The sequence below is a fragment of the Crocodylus siamensis genome, chromosome 12 (assembly GCF_052110815.1).
Source record: "Crocodylus siamensis isolate JL-2025a chromosome 12, ASM5211081v1, whole genome shotgun sequence".
NCBI lineage: Eukaryota > Metazoa > Chordata > Crocodylia > Crocodylidae > Crocodylus > Crocodylus siamensis.
Window position 1 is genome coordinate 15,752,415 of NC_143406.1, and position 22,526 is coordinate 15,774,940.

Here is a 22,526-nt window from a genome sequence, read left to right on the forward strand (position 1 = left end):
AACGCTTTACTAAGTAAAAGGTGTTGCTTTCTAATTTGCTGCTTACACCTGCAGTTGGTGGTATGGGGGAGGGTGGGCGCAGCACGAGCCAGGTGCCTGGAGACCGAAGCATTGTGTCAAAAAGTTGCTGAACGAGTTACCAAGAAGCTGCTGGCAATGCCTGCTGAAGATGCCACACTGGACAAAAGCCTTGCAGTGCCTTTTACATTTGCAATGAGCAAGAGGCCAAAATTCCCTCTTGGAGGCCCTGTTCACTAGGCCTGCTGCAGCTGCCACTCAGCACAAGATGCTTCTTTGCACTGATGTAAGTGACTGAGGTTTTGGCCAGTTGGGCAAGAGGCAGTAGCAACTGCTCTGTTGCTCTGAGTGCAGCACAGCTGCTTCTGAACCTAAGGGGTGGCACCCTGTGCTCATAACCTTCCTGAGTTGGGCAGAGAAACCACAAGGCCTTGGCAACCCATGACCTCTGGAAAATCCATTCTCCTCATGCAACCCCAAGTGTAAGATTCTCTGCTGGTCTCATCCAGGGCTTGGCAGGAGCCCAGGGCAGAGCTGCAGCAGTTTTGCTCTGTGATGCACTGATGCATGGTTCTGAACCCAGGGGTAGACCCTGAGGCAGCTCAGGGAATCCCATGTTCTCCCATGGAGGTGTCTGCAGAGTGGTCAGACAGCAAAAGCTTAGGACCATGCAAGGGAACCGTGACCATGGTTCCAAAGCTGGTCCCCAAAGCCCTTCGGAGCAGGCCATCCCTCCCACTCTAGGCTCAAACACCTGGGGAGAGCATGGATCCTCGCCAGCCTGTAGCAGCCAGCAAAGCCTAAAAGTTCACTAGACTCACTCTTTGCCAGGCAAGGATGATGAGGATTTTTGCTTTCCTCCCTCACATAGCTGTGGTCCTTCTCTGAGGATCATCTGAGAACTTCTCTGCCTTTGCAGAGGCAGGACATTGGATGCACCCTGAACTTTCCTGCATCTTACCTGTGGCATGGTATAAGGTGTGTGTGATTTGTGTCTCATAAAGTGCTTTCTGGCTGTGCTGCATGTGAGGAGCCAGAACGGGCAATGTTTCAGATGCATGGTGTTTGTAGGGACTGGGTATGACAGCCTTGGAGGCCACTTTTGTCCTACCTTCCCATGTTTCTTAGCTAGGTCACACTGATGCTTCAGCTGCTGAGGTCCACTTCAGAATAGCTGGGAGTAACTATTGGCATCAGAGCAGCTTCTCCACTATTGTGGAAGAAAAGCACAGAGTGAACTGCACAAATGGGTCAGGCCCTCTCTTTTGTAGGAGTTAGGTCTCAAATTCAAAGGCACAGTGCCCACGTTCCTCTCTCAGGTGAGCCTGACCTAGAACACAATAGGCAGGCTCTCCTGGTTGTGGTTGCCAAATGCATGTCAGAAACGATTAGTCTGAAGGAGAGGGGAAAAAGCACCTCCTTCCCTGACATTAGGGGACAGGGAAAGGAGAGTGCGACAAAAGCTGTAGCATCAACCTTCAAGCAAGGGAGAGGAGCCAGGGGGGAGATGGGGGCCCAGCCAAGTTACATTCTCTCTCTCTCTCGCCACTTTTCACCTATGCAGCATTTTCACCTTCATTCAGTCATGTAGGGCCTGACTCCTGCATCCACACTGCTGCAGGGAGCAGAATGACTGTGTCAGGAGGTTGGAGTTGATTTGCAGAGTGGCACTGCCTCTGGTCAAAGTGTGTCACTAGTCAGGCAGAGCCCAAGCCAGTAGAGCAAGACAGATGCAGGAATAGTCCCAGCCAGGCATACCTACCGGGGCCCACTCCATCACTGGCATAACTCCTCTCACTCCTGTAATAGCAGGATGAGCTTGGTCCTCAGGATCTTGACCCTGGAGACAAAGTTACTGTTGTTGATAGGACTATCCCACAGGAACTCTATCTTAGGATAAAGTTACGCCCCCCCAGGAGGGCATGTCCCAAGATAGTTTCATAGTTTCTAGGGTCAGAAGGGACCTGAGCAGATCATCGAGTCCAACCCCCTGCCATGGCAGGAAAGATTACTGGGGTCAAACGACTCCAGCAAGGTGTTCATCTAACCTCCTCTTAAAGACCCCCAGGGTAGGAGCCAGCACCACTTCTCTTGGAAGCTGGTTCCAGACCCTAGCCACCCTGACCGTGAAGTAGCGCCTCCTGATATCTAGCCTAAATCTACGCTCTGCCAGCTTGTCACCGTTATTCCTGGTCACTCCTGGCGGTGCTCGGGGGAACAGTGACTCCCCCAATGCCTGCTGATCCCCCCTGACTAGTTTGTAACAGGCCACGAGATCCCCCCTCAGCCTTCTCTTGTGGAGGCTGAACAGGTTCAGGTCCCTCAGCTTCTCATAGGGCCTGCCCTGCTGCCCCCTGATCATGCGAGTGGCCTCCTCTGGACCCTCCCCACGCTGGCCACATCCCTTTTGAAGTGCGGTGCCCAGAACTGGACGCAGTACTCCAGCTGCGGCCTGACCAGTGCCGCATAGAGGGGGAGGATCACCTCTTTGGACCTGCTCGAGATGCATCTGTGGATGCGTGACAAGGTGCAGTTGGCCTTCCTGGCTGATATACCTGTTCTATCTGTCCTAGGCCATCTACACTGCTGATAGTTATTTGCAAGCAGACCCAAGCTTCTGAGTTGTGTTGCCAGTTCATCTTGTTTAGACACAACCCTTCAACCTTTTATCATCATGGTGAGATGGGTGTGACACTCCATTCAGGCTCTCTGATGTCACAGGCAGGCTACTTGCCTTGACTGACCTCTTGAGTCCAGAGGGAAAGGCATGTTTGAGGGCTGGCTTTCCCAGATGCATATGGGGAGCCCAACCTGAGTGTGGAATAGCTTCTTCAGCCATCGTGGTATGCCTGCTGCCTGGGGGCCCTCTGGGAGACCCAGGAGGGACCTTGGTTGTTATTTCCTCTCAGGGTGTACCTGCAGCAGTAGGATGCGATTCAGTGGGGGTAGCTGGAGTTTGAGCACTACACACCAGGACTCCATGTGCTTCTGTTGCTGGCCCTTGTAGGGAACACAGCTCTCTCCCCACCCATGTTCTTGCAGAGTCCTTCATGTTGTCCCTCCAAACGTCAATCCACCTTCCTGTCTGCACTCTAGTTTAAAGAAAAGGAAGCAAAGGAACCTAATTAAAATCTAGATAACAGGCTTAAAATTATCACAGTGTTTAATCTTAGAAGAAATGCCTTTGACGTACTATAATTTAATTTTGTGACTAATTATAAACTAGTGAGAAAACCAATCTATTTTTTGAGATGAAAGATCATCTACTCTGGGAACTTGTCACAGGCAGTCTGATGTGCACTCTTTTTCGAATGAAACTTTTCCAGGTATGGTTACACCAGTGCTGTGGCTCGGTAGTAGTTAATGTTTTGTGTTAGCCCTTTATTTTATAGATCTTTCTGTATATGATTACCTTTAATCACCTGAGAAACCCCATTGCCTGAAATGAGAGGGCTTTCGCACTTAGAATTGAGCACATGTAAATATTTGCAGATGTAAGATTTAGAGTGTGAGAATAAACCTCTCTTTGCACTAAATCATGCAGGTGACTTTAGGGCTCAAGAAAGCAAAGGACTGAAAACTAGAATGAGGAGGCAGGGAATTATAAAAACAGCATTGGATTGCTTGCCTTTCCTAATGGGAATTGAATGTTTTGATAAAACTTCTTGAGACTCCAAAGCCCAGCCCAACTCTACCACTGACCATAAAATGGTAAATATGTAATGGAAACATTTGTTATTTTTTTCTCATTTAAATTTTGTGGAGGAAAAAAAAAATCATCAAAATACAGAACTTCTGCAAATTTCAGCCAGCTGCATTGACAACTTGTTCTCCAAGATTTCTGCCTGTATTTTTCTAGTAATTAATTCTGCTCTAAGCCCAGACCAAGCAGGATGCTTCTGTGGCCAGGGCACTTGCAGTCAAGTTCTAGCTTTAACCATCTTCATTGAAAATGGCTTTCAGAAAAACCTGAAGACTAGTGTTGTCTTCCTTCATTTAACATCAGCATATGATACTGTCTGGCATGCTGGTCTTCTGGCAAAAATATCAGGAATTCTGTCAAATTGGGTCACTTGTCTAGTTGAACTATTACTACGTGGTTGATGCGTTAGAGTCCACCTGGCCAATTGAACTAGCTTTTGGAGATAGAAAACCAATGGCCTCCCTCAGGGATCAGTACTGGCGTCTCTCCTTTTCAACCTGTAACATTAATGCCCTGCCTGTGACTGGCTCATGAAAATTTGTTTACACTGATGACAGTGCCTTTGCCACCCAAGCTCATGACTTTTCAAATGTGGAACTCACACTTAATGGAGACATGAGACTGATGTCAGAGTACTGCCTAAAATGGCGCCTCAAACCAAATATCTCAAAGACTGTCTCAAGTATTTTTCATCTGCATAATGCTAGTGCTAATTGTGAACTCACTGTCACTTTAAACAGTCAGCCTTTCAAATTTGAAGCCCACCCAGTTTATCTTGGAGTCATCCTTGACTGGACTTTAATTTATAAATCACATCTCCAGAAAACTGCTTGAAAAATCAAAACAAGAAATAACCTACTTACCAAACTTGCAGGCTCCACTTGGACTGCCAATGCCTCCATGCTACATTCATCTAGGTTTGGTTACCAGTCCTGATTCACATTGCTCCCCCTTATCTCTGCCACACAAATGCTGAAGTAAATTTACTAGCCAGACTTTGGGATAATACTATACTGCCAGTGCACTGGGACATATTCCACTCACTGATATCTTGGCTCCCCTCAAGACATCCAACATGGTCCACCCTTTCAAAATCTTTTGAGTTTTCCTTACTTAATGGCATGAAGAATGGTGAGCACAAGCACCAGTCAATCACCACATCATCTCTGATCCTACAGTCAGTCAACCAGGATTGAACTGGCTACACCATTGTTAGGCACTTCTCAACCATTTTTGAACTGGACAGGGTCACTGTGCCTCAAACCTATATCAATGGGGCCTTCATAATGAAAACAAATGCCCTTATGGACAAGTTCAAACCATGCCCCACATTGTTAACTCATTTCCATTTACTGTGCTACCTGCTGGCCTTCAAGCTCTTCACACTGGTGATGACATTGCCTTAAGATGGCTGAAACAATATGCTGAAACCACATATGCTACATAAATAAAATCTGCACAGGGTACTTCTGTGGTACCTTGTGTCTGGGCTAAAACATCTCTACCCTTTGCAGAGATACAGCTTTCCTGGTACCCCTCATTCTTGACCTGCTGCATGCCCCTGCTTTGTATCCCAGCCCTGCTACCTCTGAACAGCCTTATTCTACTCTTCTGAATGTATATCCTAAGTCAAGACTTAGATCCAAATTAAGGGGATGGTGCATTATTTGTATCATTATGGTACTGATTATTTTGGAGCTAAATAAAAATCCTTACTTTTGTAAACTGGACATTTTTTTTTTGTAACTACTGTGGATATTCCACTAAAAACTGTTCTTGTTCCCATCTGGCATCACTTAGAAAGAGGTAGGTAGTGCAACTGAAGAGGAATGAGTAGCAATTGTTGTGTAACTGAATATGATGATGATGATGATGATGATGATATAGGTCCTAGAAGCCGGTAGGTCTTAGAATGGAGAAATTAGCATGGTGTTAATTATCTAGAGGAATCAGCCTATAGAATATTCAAAGCACCATTAAGTTCTTCCTCCGTGAAGTAACACTGCAAGAAGCTGATAAACAGCTATTCAGTTGTTTAATGCTAAAGTCCAAAGCCACAGATCGTAGGACCATAGAATCATCGAATATCAGGGTTGGAAGGGACCTCAGGAGGTCACATCTAGTCCAACCCCCTGCTCAAAGCAGGACCATCCCCAACTCGATCATCTGAGCCAAAGCTTTGTCTAACCAGGTCTTAAAAACCTCTAAGGATGGAGAGTCCCCTCTGGGTAACTTATTCCAGTGTTTTAGTACCCTTTCTGGTCAGTTAATTTATTCTCAAGCCTCTTAACTAGTAGGCAAATATTGTTATCTTCCTAGAAGGGGGATGTCACTTCCCTACATAATGATGTACAGGAGTCTTGCTTGGGTTTCCTCATGTACTGTTCACTAGAACGGAAAGGGGAGGAATATCTTTTCTTGCAGACCACCCAGACTCACTGGAAACAAAGCAAGTTTCTTTTCAGCGCTGGGCATTGAATTTCCTCTTGGTCAGTGGCATCCCCATTCCCAGCTCTAAACTGCAGAGTAGTGTGTTGCCTAGACAACTGGAACGCCTACACATTGCTATTTATTTTGAAAGATGTTTTATCTTATCTGCAATCATGAAACCCAGGGAAAATTGGTTGTCACATAACATCCCCTTCTACACAGTGATAGGGCTTCACATGCCGGTCCCAAGTGCCACATCTTGAGGAGGGGTTGATAGCCAGTTGTGATTTTTGCCTGGCCATCAGGATGTCCTTTAGAATAAAGCTCCCCGACCTCACATCACTCAGAGTATTATAAAATAGAAGCTATCTAGGATACACACATTGGGATGGGGTCAAATGCCAGGCAGCTAGCTATTGCCACAGCAGCAGTGCCTGCAAAATGCTCAGCATCCACTGACATCTGAGGATATGGTCCCTGCCTTTTGTGCATGTATTTCAAGGGCCTGCTTGCATCTGAGGATTTCTGTCTATAAGGGGGCTTCTCCCCATGGCATGAGCACTCTGTACCTGTTGATTTGGATCAGCATGTGTTAATTCCTGTGAAACATCCTCAAAAGTGGCTACAGACCATTTGGGGTGTTCTGAGCTATGTCCCTATCTATACAATGGTACTCCTTTTCATTGGGTTAGTACCAATATGTTTGCAGGCAGTACCAGTGGCTGCAGTGCTCAATATGCCTGCATTTTTGGCCGCACTGGGTGCTTTCTAACTGTATTCAGCCACATTCCCGTTGGCAGGGGGGCAGAGCCAGCTTACAGCATGCTTAGATACAGTATAGAGATGAACAATGCTGAACTTGGGGGGCTGTATTGGTGCTAGTTGCTTGGGGACTTTTTCTAACGTTACTAAAATAGAATAACAAGAAGATATAATTCCAGATCCTCTGTTAGTTTAGATCAACACAATTCCATTGAAGTCTACGTAATTGTCCTGGTTTACATTATGTAAGATTCCAGCCCTCTTACTTTAGCTTGATAATATCACAAGTGAACAAGGGAAGGAGGAATACAACAATGCTCACATTCTTGTAGGATGTGAATCCAAAACCACTGGTGGGCTTGGTTTTGTCACTGGGAAGATCAAATACAACAGCTGAGGTTTGGCCACAAGCAAATTATGGCTGGTCTGAGCTTACTTCCTATCATTCAGAGGCTATTAATAAAAATGCATCATTTGCATCCTGTTTCCTTCTTGAGAAGCAGCCAAAGAGTGAGTGCATGTGACATGAGAATGTATTGCTCAAGATGGATACACTGTCAGAGGGTGCACTGCATCTTTCTTTTCCTGCAAGGAAAAATTTCAAATTGTATTACAGGGTTAGACAAAAACTGAAATTGAGTCTGACATGCCATTAGAATAACAGCAGGGCTATGAATATTATTAAGGTGAATCTGTATTTAATGTTCTCATTGAAAAACCAAACTCCTGACTTCAGTCCAGCAGAGTGTGGGCGTTACCTACCGAACCACTGACATGCAGCATATAGGAAATGTCCTTTGTGCAGGAACACAGTTACTTTCACATAGCAGGGACAGTAGATTCATGATTCCAAAATGTAGCAGGGGACCCTGCTGTGGATTTGAGTTCTGAATACGAACTCTGATGAAAATCCCATTAAAAAACTGCAGCAAGTGAAACAACAGATTTGAACTTTGCAAGGATAAACCAGCTGCTCTCCTCTGCAGCCTCATTATGCCCTATCAAGACAGGACTTTAGGCATCTCATAGTTTTCATGAAGAAGGCTGCAAGCTGTCCTGAAGCCTTTTAGCCACGTTCTTGATAGAGCCTCTTGGAGCCTCATGAATCAGACTGCAATGTGGGAAGGAGACAATGGGATTTCTTTGGCACACTTCACCAAGCAACCATCAAATGATAACCACTAGGATCACTCTTGACTTGGACCTGAATCAAACTAAGAGCACTGCAAAACCACTCAGTTACCCACAGGGAAGGGAGATGTAACACAGAAGCTCCCATGTATTCTTCCTTGCCTACTATGCCACAGCTGCTCTTACCATGCCTTCCCCGCCTCCATTCCCTCCCCATTCCCCTCTTCCTCAGATCCATGCTCCTCCTAGTCACTGCTCTGCCTATCCCTGTCTAACCACTCTCATTGTGCCCTTCCCTCTGCTTTCCCATCAGTGCTAACTTGGAGCACCCACAATCAGCTCTATGCTTCCCTCCCCATCACCCTTAGGCATGGAGACTTATTAAACCTATCTGTAATGTCACACTTACTTTCCCTCTTCTTATGTGACTCCTACAAGAAATTAGCTGGCCAGGGATAGTTAAAGGAGAAGGCATGGTTTTATTTATGTCAACACAAATAATTATTAGGATGAGTTGGACTTTGCAATGGCTGAGCTATGGGATTCAGCATCTCCTTTTTGTGACCCTTGTTCCTTTTTCTCCATCTTTGCAATTTTATTGGTAACATTTGGTGGAACAACTTTTCACTTAGTTTGTGAGCTCTTCAGGGCTGAGAACGCATCTTTTTTCACATAGTGACTTTGAAATCCCAGTGGACCCTCAGGTTGTAAGGTGGTATCAGTCAGATCTTCCAAACCATTTGTGCTCTAATATTTTGACCATCAGATGCTGCTGCACTGTATCAGATATTGTTTTGTTTTCTTAATCCGGATGGAAAGTCTGTCTTAAATTTTCAGTGGAGCAAACAGTAGAACAACAGGTCTTCAAAGGGGTAACAGGCTTATCTTTCACCTTTTGGTTAATGTGAAAAATCATATGTGAACACAATCAAGATCTGCAGTTATTTTTGAATTTCAGGGGCCAGGGTGGAAACACATCTTAGAGGGATGGAAATCTGAGAAATGGGAGGTATATTCCACAGAGGTGGTTAAAAACTGAGTTTTATTTGAGGAAAAAAATCCAAAGCTGAGTATTGTTCAAAACCAACATAATTTCTTTTTGGCTGGAATAGAGGGGGAATGGAGAAGAGTGAGAAAGGGAAGGGGGAAGGGAGGAGACATGGTAAATCATGAGGGGTTCAGGCTTTTTTGCAGTTTAGTTTTTGGGTCAAAAATTGGAAAATTTCAAAAGAAAACCAAATATATTTTTGGAAAAAAAAGGTTTGAATGAAACATTTCAATCAGCTCTGAGGAAAAAGAGAAGGAAAATCTGACTCAAGGTAGGAAGGAGAGTCTTTGAACTGCAAATACGTTGAGTCTCAGTGTCTGGGAGTGATTCTTCTTTCCTTTACTCCTGTAAAAAGTGAGTATCCAAATTCTCATCTACCAGAAGAGGCGGGCAGGGTTTTTCGTGTCCTTTGTTCAGGCATAAATGACCTCACAAGCCACTATGCAAGGTAGGGTTAGGTCATTTATTCATTTAAAGCTTTCATTAATTCCTGCAGACTTCACTGAGAGCTTTCCTTGTAGAAAAGCTGAACAAAAACAGTGTTAAGGTGTTAGGATTTGGTTCCATGATCCTTAATAAAAGCAGATATGTATCTCAGGATGATGCTAAGTTGATTAACAGGTAAGTGAAATGAGCAACAGCTTGACCAAGGAAAAAGGTAAACCTGAAAACTTTGCAAAATAGAAAGTAATTGAAAAAGAAACAATGATTCCAGCCAGAAAAAGACTAAGGATCTTAGAGCAAAATAAAAATAGCATATGGTGATAATTCAGTGCAATTTACAGCCATTCATTTTATGTACAGAGAAAGACTAATTAAAGGTAAAGTGCATGGCATTGCTTTTCTTTTATTCTCTGTAATAGAACAGGCTCCTTAAAAAAAGCCCTAGCACAAGGTGCTCTGCAGGAAGGCAAACTGTTATTTAATGATGCAATGTACAGCGTATCACATTGCTTAGCCATGCAGGTCAGGCCTGCACACCCGCTCTGGGAGTAGACGCTCTTTTTGAAGTGCAAGCGACCTGATTAATAGTAAGTGGGTTACACATTCAGTGCTAGAGTACAGGTCCTCTCAGGCTGTAACTTACTGACTAACACATCTGCCTTCCATGTACTTTCTTAAGAAAAAATTGTAGAACTGCTTAAAATATTTCATGTCCCTGGCCTATTTGGTGTGAACTCAGTTTAAGCCTCTGATCCTGCCAGCTCTGATCATTTGTGAGGTACCATTGGCAGGCTGGAGTGTGCCCACTCTGCTGACCTGTCGCATTCAGTTTCATTTCATAAGATGCTTTACAGCATACTAGATGTGCCGCATGGAAGGGAAACACAGACCCCTGTTTTAGGATCACCTAACCCCAGAACTATGGGACGGGAAAGACCTGCAAGGTTGACTTTCCTAGAGACACTTGACAAGAGACAGAAGGATGTAAACAGGGATCGTTTAAAGAGGTGAAACATTGTTGATAAGTTCATTTAAAGTTATGTTCATTTAAAGTCATAGAGAGGAACTTTGCTTGTTTCAATGGCAGGTGCTGCCTCGGGTTTTTGTTTGGTACTGCAGCCACAGTGAGGCTGGCATAGCTATTGAACTGGTAATTTGAATGAAGGCTGGTACATCTCCAGACTAACATCTTCCCTGTATCCATTATGTTTCCAAGACAATTTTGCCATGGCTGACAGAAAGGATTGGTATTCCTGGAGATCAGCATCCTGAGACTCTGAAGCAGCACCACATTTTGTTTCCTTTGGGTGACTTGCCTTACGGTTTTGCTTCTGTGAGTTTGGGGTTGGGTTTAATTAAGGTGTAAAGGCAGATCAGCTTTGGGAGGCTGTGAGAATGCTGCATGCAGGGAAACTGGAACGTGAGTGAAAGTCTCATTTTATTAGAAGCATCCCTCAAGTTACAGGAAAAGTACATTTGTTATACATAGATTCACTGTCCTGTGTCTGAGTTCAGCAGACTCTTGCTATTGACTTCTAATTTATCTCGTCTGCTTATTTCTAAGAGACATGGAGTCCAGATAAATAAGAAGGGACAGGAGAGAAAGGATATTTATTTGAATTAGGAAAACAGTTCTATAAGGAAAACCAGCATGCGCTATGCAAAATTCAAAAGATATGCCTTTAAAGATAAACCACATATTTAAAGCTGAGGGTAAGAATCAATACAACTGCATTAATGAAGGCCTCTTGGACAACACTGCATATTGGCCGTACGGGGAAAGACGAGGGACCTATTACTCTCTTGCAAAGGGTTATACTTCACAGCTACAGAGTTGACCCTAATCATGTGTTTCATACAGGCAGAGTCCTGCACACCCAAGAAGCATCTCTCAAGTGGTATCCCATGCCTGCTCAGGGATCTGAGCCATTGCAAATAGGTTTTTTTAGGTGAATTCAAACCCTTTCTGCTTCAAATAGTTCCTTATAATTAAATCTCATTAACCCAAAAGTTTTCTTATGAAACTGGCCAGCCATGGAGATGCATCTCCTCTGTTTGACTTAGATATACATTCTGAAATAAAGAGCTTGAATACAGGCAGTGTATCTGTTATGCATGTTACTAGTTCATATCCAATTCAGTGAAGAATGCTGAGGTCAGGAATACACACACCTTGGCTGTACTCCTAAGGACTGTTCATAATAGGACCCATTCTCCATTTATTCAGAGCATGACATAGGTACACCCCCAGACCAATATCTTTCCCAGATCCATGACAGTTTTGCCATGGCTAATGGCAGGGATTGGTATTGCTAGAGATCAGCATCCTGGGACTCTGCAGCATTCTGAAAAATGGGGCTGTAATAGTTAGAAAGGGTAGCAGTATGTTCTTATGAAGCTACTAAGCTGACTTTCCCTGTATTTCTTCTGAACTGGTTATCAGATGTTTCCTCTCAGTTGAGGTGCTTCTGGCAGGTTGAGCTAATGGATGTACAAACCTTGTTTTCTAATCTGTCATGTAAAGCATTTTCTTTCTATTTTGCTAACACAATTCAATGTTTGTCTGCAGGTCAGGTTGCCCAGTAGGAAGCCATGCTTGGATATTAATAGCCATGTTTCAACTAGCCATGGATTTCTCCACCTGTGAATCTGTAGCCCAAGGCCAAGGGTTTAGGCTCTGGCAGAGGCCGTCTCACCGGCACAGATTGTCCCATAGTCCTTTGTGGAGTTTTAAAAATGGACAGCAGCTGCGTATTCTCAGTCCTTTCTGGAACCAGGCTTCTTTTCATCCTGAATGGTCTGATCAGCAAATACAAACATATCATTCCCGAAGGCCACACAAAACCACAGACCAGTTTTCAGGCTTTCTTTCTAAAAGCATGCAGTCTCAGCGCTCTACTGCAGCAAAATCAGCCCCTTCCATTGCAGATGGGAACAAGAGGAGTACTGAGCAGCAGACTCATTTGAAAAGGGGGAAAAGGCACCTCCGAGAAAGCAGTTTTGATCACAGAGACAGCAGGCCCACCACACTGCCTGAAGTAATTATATGGGGTCCAACAGGAGATGAGGACTCCGTAGAAACCAGTACGTTCCCCGGGAATTATGGCACCACCACCACCACCACCACTGCCACTTTACAAACAAGGACAACTACTGTGGCAACCACCACTACTACTACCACTTCCACGACTGTACAGTTTAAAGGGTTCACAGCATCACCTGGGCCAGGGAGTAAAACACACAAGAACAACCCTGGCAGGATTAGCACAACAGAGCCTCATTCCATCCGCAGTAGTGATGAGAGGGATGCTACAGCGCCAAAAGACAATTCAGGTATTTTCTGTCTGTTTGTAGGGGTGTGTTTGGAACTCGTGACATGGGACAAGTCAGAGTGAAGATCGTGTTGGGAAGGGCAGCAGTTTTTTTTCTGTATGCTGTTCATCATTAATGAGATGCCCACATGGGCCAGTACCACAGTGCTAAGAAGGTGCAGTGAGTGGCTACGTCTTTACATTGTTTTTAAGTATTGAGGTAATTTTCAGACAGGGTAGTTGCATAGCTCTGGATAAAAGGCAAACTGGCCTAAATTATAGTCTTTAACTCAGATGAAACCTTCCTTATGTTTTTAAAATAATTTATTTAAGTGCTTGTACATGCTTTCTAGTTAATTTTCACTGCTGGGTTTTGGAGGGGAGCATTCTTGCGGTACTTCTGACCTGCCCAGCAAAAGAAAGTACTGGATGGAAACGTTAAGAAAGAGTATCCTAATAAGGTTTGGAGCCTGGTTTGATAAACTTAAAAAATTGGGGTGAAAGTATCCAGGCTTTGTGGGGCGGGACTGTTTTTTTTATCCCACTAAAGAGTTTTTGCTGTCCATTCATTCCTAGTCCTCTTCGCATTTTGCTAATCATACACCCTTATGTACTGTGTAGCTGCTATATTTGCACTGCAGATGCAGACTCTGTATGGCATACAAATCTTCACCATCTCAGAAAAGTGCAGTAATAATCAGTGTATTTCTGTGGCATATTATTATTGGAAGATCTGCAAATAGTATACATACCTTTTAGCTGTGGTGACTGCAGGGGGAAAAAAGAGTGGGTTCCCCCCAGTGTTCTTTACTTAATTTAGGTGTAGCTTTTTGTTGTACTGTAGCATTCGGCATTGTCTGCTAATGTTCATCTAATCATTGTTTTCTGCCTTGCAGTAACATTTATTTCTCATGCAAACTGGACATCAAGGTTATTTTGGTACAATTTGATCTGGTAGGCCACATACAGATAAAGAAATAGACACAATGCTTTGATGGAATAAGAGTCGTTTCTCTTCATGACTTCTCTTATTTGTTCTATACAGAAATGCATACCAGTGATTTTTTGTTTGAAAGGTATCCCTGGGTATCCACATTAATGTGTCTTTGCACAAGTGTTCATGGCTTGTCTTTGGTGGCCATCTCTAGCGTTCTCTGTGAGCTTGGGAATAACAAGAACGTTGCTTGACTTGGGAGGCCAGATCTACCAACTTATAAATACTTTAATAGTTACACAAGCAAATCATGGGCTGTAATATTCCTTAAGCGTAAAAAGTGCACAAACAGGTAAGAGGCCATGGATAATTTATGAACAGAGAAAGGGGATAACTCCTTTATTAAATTGTTCACGGTGAATTGTTTACCCAAAGTATTCAAGTGTTGTAAACTTGCCACACTTCACTGATGAGTTCGGTTCATGATGAGGATCTCTTGTGAATGCTAGACTGGGATCTCAGCAACATGTACATTATATTGCCTTAAAAATAAAACAATCCATGCAGGCAGCCCTTTGCATTCATTCCCTGCCATCACTAAGGGAGCTCCACAGGGCTTCGGAGAATTGGCTCCTTGGTGCTGGGGTAGGGTCAGTCTTTCCAGTATGTGCTTGCTCAGCATGTAGCCTGACAAATTGCTGGTCTATGAGTCGGGTTTGTTGGCCATATGATAATATAAATACAATGCAGTGATAATAGTCAGCATTACCTTCCTCATCACGTCTAACTAGTTTTTCCTTTGGGTAAGATTGCTGAGGAAAATTACAATGACTTTGGAGTTAGACATATGAGCACTCTGAAAATAAATGAGAATTGGATTAATCATTTTCATGTGCAGCATTTGCTAGGGGCTTACAGGCAGTTTGCCTGTTATCTCTATAAATCTACACACCATCACCATAATCAGATTTAGTCCAGCACTCATTTATTGCAATATTTTAACCAACACTATTTGGACATGGATGAGAAAGGAGTTTTCCATTTATTTCAAATTACATTTGTTAGTATTAATGCTAAACTGTGGGATAATATGAAACTTGGCAAATTAATTCAGAGTGCATGGACTACTAGTTTAATGACAGGTGCTTCTTTAATAAAAAATTATAGATTTTATAATGTAATCTCAGTCTAGATTAATTTTTCCACGCAGCCCTCTGCAGGAAAAAAAAAAAGGAATGTTGTTTCTAACTTCAAGAAGTTATTAATGTCAGTGAAGTCTCTCAGTCTATGCATCAGCTGAAATGTTAACATCAGCTGGCTCTGTTAGAGACAAAATATCAATCACAGTCCCCAGCATAAGAAATCTAATCAATTCACACTAAGACATCTGATGAAATGCTACAACTTCTCCAAACCCATACTTGCTGATGTTGTCTGCAAAGCAGATAGTGCCATCAAATCCTATTGTTATTAGCAGTCTTCACATCTGTAGCTAACTACATTTCTGGGCACGCATTTGAAATCAAATGGGCGCCTTTCCCACATATTTGTACCGAGTAAAGTTCTGTTTATTGCCGTGAATTAATTACAAATGGCATAACACTGTCAAAGGATTACAGAGCTTTGTTAGGATGTTGAAATATCAGAAGAATGAATCAGAGGAGATTCTTCCTCACAGATGACATAGATTATTTGTCTAAAAAGTGACTCATGGTTCATTATCCCTGCTATGTCAGGGTTTGTTAACTACACTCCCAGTCACTGGTTCAGTATCTAGGACTTGACTTAGTATTATTATATTTATGGTGCCTAGGTCAGGAGCTTACATTTGACTTGTTGCATTCTCTTTTGGTCTTTGCATTAGTTATACAATGCTTTCTTATGATGCCTGGAAACTACTGTCTTGCATATGGTTTCCTGAGTATCTACAACATAATACTGCCACTTTGGTAATGATATCTGACAGGTTTAAGTCACTGTAAAGGAAATATCATAATATATTTCTGCTTGAAATATCAAGTGACCATTGTTAATTGTCATTTCACAAACTAGCCTTCAGATGATTTCTTTCCTGCCTGCTAGGATAACAGAGAAATGATCTCAGTAAACCCACTGAAATACAGAACTTGAATATAGATGTGGGATCATTGTTGTCCCTTGCCCCATTGTGTTATCTGCCCTACTCATGACATTGTCAGTCTGCAAACTGCCTTCTGCAGAGCCATTCAGCATTGCGTGTTCATTCCTGTATTTGCTCTTAGTAATGGGTGCAGCTACACTTTCATTAATGTGATTTAGGTAATGTGCATTGAATGTACTACCTCCACTGTGAAGTACTAGAAAAATGTGCATTAGCCTATTTTAATGTGCATTAGCTAAAGAGCACAGGGGTTTTTGCGATGCTTTAATGTGCATTAAAATAGCCTAATGCACATGAAAGCGCAGGTGTAGGTATGCCCAATAAAGCCTACATTGATTTGAGCGGGGACTCAAATTTGCATTGGTAATGAACAAACCTCACACAGTTCCAGTTGTAAGTGGTGCTGCCCACTATTAAACAGCAGGTCACTTGAAGCAGGACTCCAGGGTTCTGTTTCTAGCTCTGATACTAACTTAGAAATCATTGGACGGCACCTTTATAAACATGCACTTTTTACCCTCCAGAGTTTAGGTCTCTGCCATGAATGAATCTGAGACTGGGACCTTTTAAGAAATCTCCAAAACTTATTGGCTTGGCCACTTAGCTATTTTGTGTGGTATTTTGAAAGTCCTACTGTCAGTATGTCCTCTTCTGGGTATTACAGACCCCTTTTGGATATCTCAGACTGAGCTCCCAGAATTTAAAACATCCTGCCTCATTACAAGGCTTCTTGGGCTTCTGTTCTCCCCAGGAGAGCACACCAACAGACTCTCCCTATGCCAGAAAAAGGGTGTTCGTGCCCCAAATCTTGCAAAGAACAATCTTTTCAACTATTTAGTTGGTCTAATAAAAGATATCACACCTACCCAAAGAACCTGGTCTGCCTATGTCCTTAGACCAACATCCCTATCTCATTACACACTTTTGAAGATGTAGGTCTCAAGTGATAAGTTTTAGTAGACCAGGTAAATAGTTGGCGAAATTGCTCTTTACAAGCTTGTGGGAACAGATACCCCTCTTTAGGCATGGGGAGAGTCTGTTGGTGTTTGAGTACTCTTTTGGGTGGGATTCTCTTGGTTCTCTTCCACCCAGACTCTTAACTTCCTCCTTCAGCTGTGCAACCTGTGCCCAGTTCTAGTGGACATTGCCGGTGGGAAGGAAAGAGCAAAATCCAGAGCCTGAACTTTCTATTCAGCATCTGAATCTGGGGTTATCATCTCAAGTACCCCTTGGACTGGAGACTGCAGAAGCTAAGTGGTTCGCAGAGCTTGTGCTGACCTACTTTAGAAGTCCCTGCCTGGCTCTGCATCCAGGTAGGTTGTGCCCAGAGACCTGAGTTTCCAGCCAGCTTTGTCCAATCTCTGCATAATTTCCTCCCATCCCTACCCCAATTCCTCAAAGGTTTAAATTCAAGGAGTGTTTCAGAGGCACCTGGGAGTTGAGAACTCTCCAGCTGACTTTAATCTTTTAGCTCTTAACTCTCATTAGGGAGTGTTTCAGAATGATTAGAGTTTTCATTAATTAACCTCTTTTGCTGAATAAGTGAATACAATAAACCACTTTCAATGGCTAAAGGACCTTTTTGATCTTAGTTTATCTACTCTAAATTGAATAAAGCCTAAACTGTGAATATGCCTTTGTTTTCTTCATCCATATTAAGCACACTGGCCACCTCAGAGACAATTTTTGGAAGCTTTCCACTCAGTTCTTACTCACCTCTAGGTTAAGCCCCTATGAAAGCTTGTAATTTTTTTTTAATCAGAAAAAATCCCTTCTGTAGATATGCCATGGTTCCTGACTCAACACTGGATCAACATATAGTGAAACATCAAGTCCAAGATTCTGCAAGGAAGGTAGAACAAAAATGTTTGCTGGAACCTGGCACATCCTAAGAAATGAAAGGGAAAAAGGTGTGTATAAACACAGCATCTAAGCCAAGGTTTAGCAAAAGCTTCTCCCAGACTCCCAGTGCTAGTTTAGGGATTTGAACTGGCGTAGAAAAGGGAAGCTGACAAAATAAATATTGTTCCAGCATCTAATCTAGCCTCCAGTTGAAAAAAAATCCTATATCAATACATATTACTATTTCAACCTCTCAGCTTCCCATTAGAGCTGCAGATAATGTCTCAGGCCCTGCTGGTTTGTTCTCCTTGCCTGTGATGTGTGACTGATACCAAAAATTTATACGCTGCAGCTGCATTAAACTAGAAGATACATTATAGTAGCAGTGGGTCTCCCGCCATCCCCCGTCACTTCTATACGCAAAGGAAGCAACCAACTGTGTCTTTAAGCACTGACTAAAGTATCCTATTTTAACAATAATGATATGCATCTATAAGACTTTACTTTTTTCAGATCTTGCTACTCTGTTCTATGAAGCTGAGAAAGCTGAAGTATTTAAACTGCTTAGAAATACCGTATGTTAGAAATAAAGACTAGGTGACTTGTCTGTACTTTTTATCTGGTTCAGCGGACATTACAAATCATTGTCTTGTGGTCTTGTTACATTAGTGCTACAATAAGCAAAATGGATAAAGAAAGAAAGGCTGTGCTACAGAGCTGCAAAGAGATAATGAAACGTAGCTGTACTGTAGCTAAAACTGTTCCCTTCTCCCACACCTATTCACAGATTCTGCAAATGAAGTGCTGTTGAGCTCTTGACAATGTCTCTCTTTCTCCCTGTGTTTCTGTCTCATACACGAGCATGCGCACGAAGACTGGATCATTGGCTCACCTTGGTATACAAATACAGTTCCTACTCTTCAAGGTTTACCATGGGATATATAGTATATGTAGTAATATGAGTCAACAAAGTGATTGCACACAGGCATTAATACTCTCTTGAAATACTTTGTATGGATCAGGTGAAAATACATCATCCATTCTGTCATACTTAATTTTGATTAAGGGTCAATGTGAACAGAGTAAACTGATCGGTGAAACTACTCCGATCTCAAATCCAATGTATTAAACACTTTATCAACACAAAAACTCCCAACAGTATATAAAGGTATCATTATGTATGCATGATGACTTTGCTGGGCAGGTGTTGTCATGGCACTGGGGGGTACAATTGCAGTAGCTGGATGTTATTTGCTTCTCCAGCTTCCCAAGTGTTAAGCTGCTTCTTTGGCTATTTTTAAGTTATTACAACTTTTTTTCCTATGTGATTGACAAACTTCTGTATTTGGTTATGTCACAGGTTCCTGCCAGTCACCCCTGCACAGTGGCTATCTCCTCAGTGCTTTGTTACCCACATTCTGTCTTTCAGCTTTCTTATTGCTAAGCGGTAGGGCTGTGCAAAGCTCAGGTGCTGATTCGATGGCTGAATCTCCAAATCCAAATAGAATCAGGGGACCAATTAAAAGTACCAGATCAATTCAAAGCTCTCTGAATCGATTGGGAAAAGATTTGGAGAGCTTCAGTGATTCAGGCAGTCCCTACTGGCTGCAGCAGGGAGCTCTCAGCTCTTTAAAAAAAGCCCCCACTCACTGACTGCTGCCAGTGGGGAGCCAATCCCCGCTGCCCCCCACTGCCCCATGCCATGTGGGAGTCTCTGCCATGAGCCCGCCAACCCCTGTCCACTTTCCCAGCCCTCCCCACATGGCTGCCTCGCCTGCCCCAGCTCCCGGACCTTTAAAAAAAAACAACCAGCAGCAGCCCCAACTCACTGGCTGTTGCAGCAGCCTCAGGTCTTTGAGGGGCTTGTGGCAGAGTCCCTGATGAAGCATGGGCTGGGGCGGGGGGGCAGCAGGGATGGGCCCTCCCCCACCAGGCAGGAACCGGTGAACGGTGCTTTTTTTTTTTAAAGGATTGGGAGCTGTAACAATTGAACAGTAAACACTGGAGTTTTAAAAATAGAATCACATCCATTTATACTGGTTACATTACAACTACAAAAGTTACTATGGTTAGTTATGGACTGGTTATACACTGCATTATACATTCATTAATGGTTACAAAAGTTAATGATTGCATGTACACGAATACATCCTTGCTCGATGTATGTAATGAAGGAACTGCTTTGAACAGGTTGAGTAATCAATACAAAGTAACAGCTACTGACAATCATATCTAGACAAGTATCCACCAGGTCCAGGGCATGATCCTCACACATGAACCTTAAAACTTGTTCCACTACATATTCCTCTAAATTCAGTTTTCCACTGGTTTCCATATTGTGTTACCCATTTCCTAGAGGTACTGGGGATAAGGAGGGACCCATTTAGTCTTAAATCCACTGGAACAATGCGGTAAATCTTTTGGACTTATGCTTCTGCCTGAGTTGAAACATATGCAGTAATCATGTTGTCCCTTTCATGATAGTTTAAATTAACTAAGTTCCACCATGCCATGAGCTGAGGCTCTCGGGATAAAGCAACATCTCACACAATTTTCAGAATTTCAGCTGGTAAAGTACAGCTGTCTCCTTCTTGGATTATGGCTGCTCCAATAGTTTGGACCCATCCTTGACTCTGAATGCATGCCAAGACCAAGGGCACATTTTCCTGGGCTACTCCCAGTGCTTTTAACAGAACTAGATTTCTCCCACTCTGGCAACAGGCTACCAGTGAACCACTGGCCCACGCCCAGCTTAATCAGTGACTAATTTAGTAGTGCAGCCAAATCTTTCATTTGAGTTGACACTGCCACTAGCTTATTAGCTAGAACCTCTGCATTCATAGAATTAAGGGTGCCAAGTCCAGCTCCCACTCCACCTAACATGTTGGCAACATCACATTTGGCATGTGATCTCTGATGCTGTGGGTACTGACTCTGCAGCCAGCTAAACCATCCAGTCCCCAACATATGGGTAAACACAGTGCAACTGGGCTTTACAAAAGAGACATTGGTGGAGTCTAATGACGACATAACTTTCTTTAAAGATCTAACAGGTTCAGTGATTAATTCCTGCACTTGTTCCTGCTTGACTACCAATAACATTGGGTGTGAGAGCAGGTACAATGCAAAAAGCTTCAGTATACCCACCAGGTTCACTAATTATCCACAGACCTCCATGATCAGGAGTCAACGTGATATTCAGCACTCTTGTTAGCCATGAGTTTGAGGTGGTGTCATTATCATTACAAATACCGTATTTTTGAGTATACCAGATTTTATCCATGCCTGCATCTGAGAATTCTGTAGAGTCTGGTGAGCTTTTCCACAAGGTCTATTAATACATTTACAACAATGCTTTCCTTAAACAGAGTTGGGCTTAAATTTAGGACATCCCATTTGCTAAATTGCATAACTGTGGAAATCCTTTGTCCAACAGGACATGCTTGGGAGCTTGCCATTTTAGAATCCAACACCATGACTTGGTATTAGGCTCAGGTTGTGGTGGTTTGGGCTTACTGTGGATTCATATTAAGTGTTGGGCAAATGCACCATGCTTTCTGTTCCAACATGTAATGCCTCCTGACATTTTAGGGTAAAGTTAATCCAACACGGGGGGCGATTAGTGCAGTTTCTTCATTCACTGTCACTATTATCTTCACTACACTCCTACAGCTCAATTCCTTGGTTGATGGCACTATCCCATTCACTCAGCCAGCATCCTGTGCTTAAATTCTCATGTAGGTAACTATAGACTAGAGATGCACTGATACATCGGTATGATGTTGGATAAGTACCGATATAAAGAAAATCGTCTATATTGGATATCGGCTTGATGGGGCCAATAATTTGACCGATAAATGCCCTCCTATGCATAGCCACAGCGCAGCACAGAGCAGAGCCGGCAGTGTGGAGAGCTGCCTCCAGCTGGTAAGTCAGAAGGGGAGAGGGAGGGAAGCGGTGTGGGGGGGGCAGATCAATGCCCGCCGTGTTGAGGGAGGGGGCAGGTGCTGCTCAGTTGGGGAGGAGGGGGGGAGGCACAAGACGGAGACCCAGTTCATTGGGGAAGGTGGCTCCTGCCACTGTTTGCACCTCAGGAGGGTGGTGGGGCTTGTGCCCCCAGATCTGCGTGACACGGGGCAAGCTGCAGGTGCAGGGTGGAGCCGGGGCTTTTCTTGGTGGGGGCTAGGCTTAGAGTAGGCTTCAGTGGTACTGGGAGGAGGCTGCAGCCACCCCAGATTTTGCTGCAGCTCCACTCCCAGTCCCACATTGCTGCCTACTGCCCAGCACAGCCACGGCTTTTCCTGGCACTTGGGTGGAGGAGGGGCATTCAGCCAGGTGGTGGTTTGGGGCTGGGAGTGGAACTGAGATGAAATTTGAAGTGGCTACGGCTTCCCCCCAGTGCCACCAGAGCTCACTTTGAGCCCAGGTCCCACTGAGAAGAGCCCTTACAGTGCTGGCTCCAGCTTCATCCCACAGGTGCAGCTCGCCCTGCACCACGCAGATCTGGGGGGGGGCACATGTCCCCCTTGCCCTCCTGCCATACAAACAGCAGTGGAAGCTGCCCACCCCATAAGCCCTAGCTCATTCCCACACCCTACCTCTGCCCCACCTGGGCAGCACCTGCTCTTGACTCCTCCTTCATCACAGAGGGTGTTGATCTTCCCTCCCCCTCCCCTTCCATCACAACGGACTAACTAGCTGATGGCAGCTGTATTGGATTGGTATTGGCCAATATGGCTTCTTAAATATCAGGTATAGGTATC

General features: G+C 43.7%; 1 protein-coding gene across 4 annotated transcripts in view; it reads left to right on the forward strand.

The window, feature by feature from the left end:
* The window catches only part of AJAP1 (adherens junctions associated protein 1), a 137,335-nt gene that overhangs the window by 40,096 nt on the left and 74,713 nt on the right, over positions 1-22,526 (forward strand). For all 4 annotated transcript variants that reach the window (XM_090024068.1, XM_090024070.1, XM_090024072.1 and 1 more), the window contains exon 2: positions 12,106-12,869. In XM_090024068.1, the coding sequence (XP_089880194.1) occupies positions 12,106-12,869 (764 nt within the window). The remainder of the gene's footprint in view (positions 1-12,105; positions 12,870-22,526) is intronic.